The sequence below is a fragment of the Myxocyprinus asiaticus genome, chromosome 7, assembly GCF_019703515.2.
Source record: "Myxocyprinus asiaticus isolate MX2 ecotype Aquarium Trade chromosome 7, UBuf_Myxa_2, whole genome shotgun sequence".
Lineage (NCBI taxonomy): Eukaryota > Metazoa > Chordata > Actinopteri > Cypriniformes > Catostomidae > Myxocyprinus > Myxocyprinus asiaticus.
Window position 1 is genome coordinate 24,329,289 of NC_059350.1, and position 8,648 is coordinate 24,337,936.

General features: G+C 39.4%; 1 protein-coding gene across 1 annotated transcript; it reads right to left on the bottom strand.

Moving 5' to 3' along the window:
- Positions 1-4,897: 4,897 nt before the first annotated feature.
- On the bottom strand, positions 4,898-7,928 carry LOC127444311 (alpha-internexin-like). The gene is made up of 3 exons (XM_051703593.1): positions 6,546-7,928; positions 5,624-5,748; positions 4,898-5,474 (listed from the first exon to the last, which is right to left on the bottom strand). The coding sequence occupies exons 1-3, from the start codon at positions 7,581-7,583 to the stop codon at positions 5,219-5,221; spliced, it is 1,419 nt and encodes a 472-aa protein (XP_051559553.1). The 5' UTR covers positions 7,584-7,928; the 3' UTR covers positions 4,898-5,218.
- Between the last annotated feature and the right edge of the window lie 720 nt (positions 7,929-8,648).

Below are 8,648 nucleotides of genomic sequence, written 5' to 3' on the forward strand. Positions count from 1 at the left end.
TATCTATTTCTTCAATTCTTGCTAATTTCCTGACCAATGACCATGACAACTTGAGTGGTTTAATCCATGTCTTCTGAAGTGATATGATCAGTTTTAGGTAAGAAACAGACCAAAATGTAACTCTGTTTTCACTATAACTCTTGACATCTGCAGTCTCCTTGGTGCGATCATTATTTGAACTAGATTACACTTTCTTGTGCTTGATGTGCACTTCAATGATAATTTTGCCAAGGAGACTGCATAGACGGTGTAAAGGTCAGTAAATGATGAGATATTTATCATTTTTGGGTGAACTATTCCTTTAATTTCCTTTGCTTAGTAATTATACATACACTATATTGCCAAAAGTATTCGCTCACCTGCCTTTAGACGCATATGAACTTAAGTGACATCCCATTCTTAATCCATAGGGTTTAATATGACGTCGGCCCACCCTTTGCAGCTATAACAGCTTCAACTATTCTGGGAAGGCTTTCCACAAGGTTTAGGAGTGTGTTTATGGGAATTTATGACCATTCTTCCAGAAGCACATTTGTGAGGTCAGACACTGATGATGGACGAGAAGGCCTGGCTCACAGTCTTCGCTCAAATTCATCCCAAAGGTGCTCTATCGGGTTGATGTCAGGACTCTGTGCAGGCCAGTCAAGTTCTTCCACACCAAACTCGCTTATCCATGTCTTTATGGACCTTGCTTTGTGCACTGGTGTGCAGTCATGTTGGAACAGGAAGGGGCCATCCCCAAACTGTTCCCACAAAGTTGGGAGCATGGAATTGTCCAAAATCTCTTGGTATGCTGAAGCATTCAGAGTTCCTTTCACTGGAACTAAGGGGCCAAGCCCAGCTTCTGAAAAACAACCCCACACCATAATCCCTCCTCCACCAAACTTCACAGTTGTCACAATGCAGTCAGACAAGTACCGTTCTCCTGGCAACCGCCAAACCCAGACTCGTCCATCAGATTGCCAGATGGAGAAGCGTGATTCGTCACTCCAGAGAACACGTCTCCACTGCTCTAGAGTCCAGTGGCGGCGTGCTTTACACCACTGCATCCGACGCTTTGCATTGTACTTGGTGATGTATGGCTTGGATGCAGCTGCTCGGCCATGGAAACCCATTCCATGAAGCTCTCTATGCACTCTTCTTGAGCTAATCTGAAGGCCACATGAACTTTGGAGGTCTGTAGCGATTGACTCTGCAGAAAGTTGGCGACCTCTGCGCACTATGCGCCTCAGCATCCGCTGACCCCGCTCTGTCATTTTACGTGGCCTACCACTTCGTGGCTGAGTTTCTGTCATTCCTAATCGCTTCCACTTTGTTATAATACCACTGACAGTTGACTGTGGAATATTTAGTAGTGAGGAAATTTCACGACTGGACTTGTTGCACAGGTGGCATCCTATCACAGTACCACGCTGGAATTCACTGAGCTCCTGAGAGCGGCCCATTCTTTCACAAATGTTTGTAGAAGCAGTCTGCATGCCTAGGTGCTTCATTTTATACACCTGTGGCCATGGAAGTGATTGGAACACCTGAATTCAATTATTTGGATGGGTGAGCGAATACTTTTGGCAATATAGTGTAGATCTACAGTTGGAAATGTTGATGTAAATGTATAAATTGAGTACTGTATATGCAATTTAAAAAATGAATGTTTGATGATAATATATAAATGCTAATTTTCTGTTGCTTTTATAGCCAATGGTCACACTTAAAACACTCTGCCCTAGACAGAAACATTTTACCAAATATTGAAATGTAGGCTCACTAAACACCAGGCGAATGAATGTTTCAACAAAGTCATTAATTATGACAATTAAGGTTGTTTGCATGCCTCCTCCGCCCTAATCGTTAGTTAAATAGGTTAAGCCATAATTATTTAGACATTAAAGTTTCATAAATTACTTAATGGTATTGCAGGTCAGATCAAAAAGATTTATTGTTAAATAAAGGGCTTTAAAACAGTATATTGTGATATGTGTCGTACATTATTAGCCAGACATGCTCCCATTTGTCCACCATTCTGATACTGTAATAGAGATAGGGCATCCTATTTTGCATTTAAACCACAAGATCATTATAGATATTCAGTCATAATGCCTTGAGTTCTACTGCAACAAACCCTTCAGATACAAGGCTTTTTATAGAATAAAGCAAATCACCTCTGTACATACAGTATGATGTAACATTTTGTAGGATCATCAAACATTTCCTGTGAGCTTTTAGAAATCATTTGAAATTTAACAAGGACAGAGACATCGAGGTGGGCTTCATAATGTTGATTTTATTGGTTGTGTGCCACACAGCAATAAGATAATTACTACATAGATATTACATCAACTACATTCAGCTCCTAAACCCCCAGCCATACAGTACAAGGTGGCCACTACATACTAGAGAGCAAACAAGATCACATTCTTAGCAGAAATAACAGGTTAATGCACACCCTGCCAGATTCAGAAAGCTGCTGGTGGATTAAGGCATTTTCATAACCTACATAAATATTTGCATTTTGGGATGGATTTTTTTTTTTTGTATTGGTGTAAAAAGTGGGTTGTCTTTTTATGAAGAGGAATTTTGATAGCATATGCATTACAAAAGTCTGGCAGTGCAGATTTGAACATATGTTTTTCTTGTGTGTTTCTATGTTTTCCACAATCACCTTTTGCCCTCCTCATGGGCAAATCCCAAAACCTTTTTATCAACTTTTTTTATTTTATTTTTATTTTTTATTATTATTTGTGAAAGGGTCTAGTTATCAGGTCTAAAAGTTAAAGAATGGAAAGACAAAGTTCCAGATTTGCCTGACATTCTCTTGCAGCTTACCATGCCAATGTCACAGTTTTTATCAGAAAAGTTAATTCTGACAGAAAAATTATTCCATTTAACTTTATTCCAATCACACCATTCTTAAAGAGAATTGAGCACAACCATATATATCTGTTCCATCTGTTCAGAGAAATAGTGCAGCAAGTCAGACAAAGACAAAAGGCAAGTGGTATCAAAACCTGGCAGTGTAGCTGAAGTGTTAAAATGCATTTACCTTTTTTAAGTTAGAAATTTATCAAGGGATTCATTGCTGACACATAATTAATAGAGGTTCACCATGTCAGTGGCTTCTTTGTCTGAGAGTAAACTGGGTGTGGAGAACTAGATTTTCATTATGGCCCATGGTGGTAGCATTGTGGTGTAGATTGATGTGTGATGGTGACAGAAAATGTGCTTCAGGCATCCTTGAGAATATATGGATAATGTTTAGATGTATAATGAGATGTTTATGGTACATGGCATTTTCTAACTTCTAAATTTATACTGTTACTTTTCTTAAAGGAATATTCCAGGTTCAAGACAAGTTAAGTTCAGTCGACAGCATTTGTTGATTAATTTCAACTTGGTTCTCCTTTTCTTTAAAAGCATTTTGAGTGTTTAAACACAGAAATGTGAAGCTTATAATTCTATAAAAGCACGCATTAATTCTTCTGTTAAAACTCATGTGTTATTTGAGCTGTAAAGCTTTTTAAATCCTCGTTTTTAAGGCTGTTTTAGGGTTTTAGTGTTTACAGCATTACGTTGTCATGGCAACAAAGTTGTAAAATTGGATATAAATTTACACAGAAAAGGTTAGCAAGCGATTTTAGCACACTAAAATCAGTTAACATGCATATTCTTTACATTTTGTGGCTATACTTTGAAACAGTGAGAATTTTAATGTTTACGGATTGGCCCCATTCACTTCCATTGTGTGTACAAGTGGCTCACTGTAACACAGATTTTTGCTTTTTTTTTTTTTTTTGAAAGAAAAGAAGGGGCAAGTTGAAATTATTTTTTGTGATAATCAACATTGTGCCACAAATGCAGCTGATTGAGCTTAATTTGAATTGAACCCGGAATATTCCGCGAATTCAGTTAAGACTGGACAAACTCGGAAATGGCGGGAGAAGCTGAATTTAAAGCTGGCTCAAGGGAGCCATTTCTGTCTATTTTATGCATCTCACTCAAACCCACACCTTTTCTCTCTTAATGTTTACCATTTTTCACAAAACCTATTTCTCCTTGTCTCCATTATAAGATATTTTGCAAGCACGGTCATTCCACCCTATCCCTTAGTGTATGATAATCTATACAAAAGAGATGGTGTTTATGTGTGTGTGTGTGTGTGCCCTGAATTTATTTACTTTGATTATCAGAATGTATAATTAACAACACAAGCATTTAGCAGCATGTGAAAGGCTTCTGCTGTATTGTGTAACATTGTCACTTCCTTCCTATTAGTCTTATGTCTAGCCTGAGAAGGATAGCAGACACAACACTAAGAAAGCATTTGTTGATGGTGAAGACTGTACTCCTGTCTAGTCCAATCATCTGAAAATCACGTTATGGCCCACATACAGTCACCATGCAACAGTAGATACACCTCATGCAGTGAGGACTTATTAAGCCCAAATCCTCATTTTAAAGGGCAAGTGGGGTTGATTTGGGACAGGGCATTTAAATTGGAATCAAGAGCAGTCTTAGAGAGGAATTTGGCTATAAAAATGTCTAGCACTTGTTCCTAAGAGTTAAAGTAACAATGCAATTAAAGGTAAAGACACTAGTGCAACTTAGCCACAGAATACTCATATCTGCCATTGTTAAAAGCACCAACAAGATGTAAAGTGAGCAATAATTGATTTGCTATTGCTTACAGATTATTTCTTAGGCTACCTCTCACTTCAAAGTGCTGTTAATCTTTTCTGCATGTGTTTGTTGCTAAATTGAAGTAACAAGTAAACAGTTAACAAGAACAATATTTTTGATTTTATCTTATATCTTTGTGGAGGCGAGGGCATGGTCGAACGTTCATCTGGAAAGAGAGTAAGCGGTAAGGGTTCTTACCTGATATTAATTGTTGGAAATTGCATGTTTCTGTGTTTGCAGTGAGAGAGAGAGAGAGAGAGAGAGAGAGAGAGAGAGAGAGAGAGAGATGCACGCAGAGATAATATATGCACTGAAGCTATCACAGAGTGCGACACCTGGGGTGTGTTGAGCAGCTGGTGGTTTGCTACAAAGGGAATAGTTCCCAGTGACTGAGAGTGAGGTTAGATAATAGAGGGTAAGTTGAGACAGAGATACACTAGATTCCTCTCAGAGACCCCCTTTGTGGAGGGTAATTGCTTGGGAAAGGTTTGGAAAATTATGGAAAGTAATGCAGAGGGAGGAGAAGGAGAAGGAAGGTAGATGTTTAGTTTTTCTGGCTGATGGGATTCATGTCTCCAGAGTCGATTTTATCATTCTTCTTAGTATCGTCAGACTGGAAGGAGCCTTTGCCAGATTTGTTGCTCTGATGTTTGTCTTCATCATCATCCTTGACTTCCTTCTTTACACTCACGCTAGTGCCGCCGTACATGCGGGACTGGTAGCTGTAGCTGGACATTGAGCCAGGGGTGGGGTAGGTGATGCCAGTGCTAAAATGTGTCTCCTCCCCTTCCAACAGTTTCCTGAGACAGACAACACAGGAGAAGGTGAAACAATGAGCACAGTGCAAGAAATGTCTATATGAAAAATATCAGTGAATCCAATGAGAATATGATATCATTTTCATTACTTACATTTCCCTTCACTTAGCAATAAGACACCATATTTTTACCTGTAAGCAGCGATTTCAATGTCAAGCGCCATCTTGACATTCAGCAAGTCTTGGTACTCCCTAAGATGACGGGCCATCTCACTCTTAGTGGTCCTCAGCTCATTTTCCAACTGCCCAATTGAATCCTGTATGATGTTACAGTTGAAAGAAAGAAAGAAAGAAAGAAAGAAAGAAAATTAAGAAAGAAAGAATAAAGAAAACATTTTTAAAAAGATAGAAAATTAAGAAAGAAAAAAATATCAAAAAATAAAGAAAACATTTTTTAAAAGAAAGAAAGAAAGAAGGAAAGAAAAAGAAAAAAGAAAAACAATTAAGAAAGAAAAAGAAAAAGAAAAAGAATTAAGAAAGAAACAAACAAACAAACAAAGATACAAAGAAACAAAGAAAGTAAAAGAAAGAAAAAATAAGAAAGAAAGAAAGAAAGAAAGAAAGAAAGAAAGAAAGAAAGAAAGAAAGAAAGAAAGATTTTTTCAGTAATTTTACCTCACTGCAAATGTGATGCTTTAGAAAACCTTTTATGGGCTAAAGCCCAGACTTGCATCCATTATTTATGGACACATTGTTATAATTATTTTATGATACCTGTTATATTAAATAACGCATATAGTGTTGGTATATGTTTGTCTGACAATCTTTACTGCTAATATCTATTCTTGTAAATACAAGGAATTTCAGCACCACGGACAGAGAAGCGGTAACTATTCCATTCGACTGCTGTGGTCACACCCATTTCATTAGGATCTTTTGTTTACTCTCTTATCAACAAAAGCACAAGTCTGAAACACTGATTAATCTATTTCGAAAAATCTCAAATAAAAATGAACATTTTTTCAATTTTATATCAAATGGCTGCACAAAAGTCAAAACCCCACCAACATTCGAACTCAGTTAAGCACGTGTAAAATATATCTGCTGAACCAACCTGGTAGCCCATAACCTCAGCGTTGTGCCTGTCCTCCATCTCGTGCATCTGCCTTTCCAGGGATTCGTTGGTCCCCTTCAGACTTTCAATCTCAATAGTCTTGGATTGCATCTGCCTCCTGTACTCGTTCAGCTCTTCCCTGCTCGCGCGAATAACCTCGTTGCTCTTGCTGGCCTGATCATTAAGATCGGCGAACTTGGACTTGTACCAGTCTTCGGCGGACTGCAAGTTCTTAGTCGCTATGACCTCGTACTGGCCGCGAATCTCCTTGAGGGCGGAGGAAAGGTCGGGTTTAGCCACTTCCATCTCCACGGACACCTGGGCGGCTTGGATCATGTTCATGAGCTCAGCGACCTCCTCTTCATGCACCTTCCTCGTGAAGTTTATCTCGTCCAGAAGGGACTCGACCTTCTTCTCCAGGTCTAGGCGCACCATCGTGGCGTCCTCCACGTCCTTCTTGTAGGCTCTCAGTGTTTGCTCAGCTTCCTCGCGCATTCTGATCTCCTCCTCGTACTTCTCCTGGAGTTTCTGAAGATCCTCCTCAACGTTGTCGCGCTCAAACATCATCTGGTTCTTCTCAGCGTTGAGTTCCTCAAGTTGGGAGCGCAGTTCCCTGATCTCTTGCTGGTATAGTTCGGCCAAACGGGACGGCTCCGTTTGGCGCTGGCGCAGGGTCACGAGTTCGGCTTCCAGCACTTTGTTTTGCTGTTCCAGGTTGCGAACTTTCTCAATGAACGTCGCGAAACGGTCATTGAGACCTTGCATCTGCTCCTTCTCATTCGTGCGGATGATCTTGAACTCATTATTAAGCGCTGTGCTCTGGGAGAAGTCGAAGCTTTCCAGAGTCATGGAAGAGGAAGGGAAGGAAGATCGGGTGGAGCGCCTGTAGGAGCTCGGGATGTTGGTGCGGGTTACGGGGTGCGACTTAAACCCACTCCGAGAGCTGCTCAGCCGGGATGGAGAGGCTGAGAAGCGGGTAGAGTCCCCGAAAATCTTCCGGTAGGAAGAGGCAGGGTAGATGTCGGATCCGTAGCTCATCTTGGCGTTTAGAGACAAAGAGCAGAACACGGGGAGTGTCGCCTTTTTATAGCAGGACCATCCCAATCAATAATTTACCCGTGCTGCTCCTCGCATTCAACCTTCCTCACTGCAGATATTTAACCGACTCCAAAGAAATATGTAAAATAAGCTTATCTAAATGTTCCTTTTGCCAGAGTTCTTTCTGCCTGTTAATCGAAATTCTGTCAAAGTCCTTTATGGAAAACTCAGATCGACAGCAGCGCACGGATGGAACTGTCCATTTTGGCGCAGTGCTGATGTCAGCAAAACGACTTTATAGTTTATTTACTACTCACATCTGAGAACACACACCACAATCTCTCATCTGTGAAGAATAGCCACTACCACCTCACATCTGAAAAGCACACCCGCCAACACCTCACACATGCGATAAAATAGCATACTGTAACAGAATAAGAAAAGAGTATTTTGTAACCTAAAAAAATATGTACTTTTTGTGGTAACATCGAATAAAACTGGTTTTATTTGCGTCATTTTTATTTTATTTTAATATGACTGAATCAAGCTGACTATTGGTTACACAAACAAAATTAATTTTAAGGGTTAGATCAGGTAGAACTAGATTCTTAAGGCAACAATTTAATGTTGCCATTTTCTACAATGAAGAACACAAATAGATCATAGCAGAACATTATTCTGTCGTCTGGACAAACTTAATGATAGCCTATTTAACCTATAGTGATTTTTATGAATACTCTCACATATCAACCAGTATAAGCCACATATGTTATGCATTTCTTCCGTTAGAATTGGTGAATCTCATGTAGTATATAGCTCTATAATCATATAAGCAATTTTCTATGACGTAGAGTTGACTAAATATAGCCATGTCTTACTACGTCGACAATGCAGTAAAAGGCTATACACTGCTGCCATCTCTTGGCCTAATCGAGGTCGCAACACTGTGAACTCTTTTGGCATGCTTTCTGTTTCGAGGTCATGTGAAAAAATATGATGTTAAATAATATTTTTTTGTTTGAATAAAACCAATTAATTTGGATGTTTCCAAATGAAGCACAATTT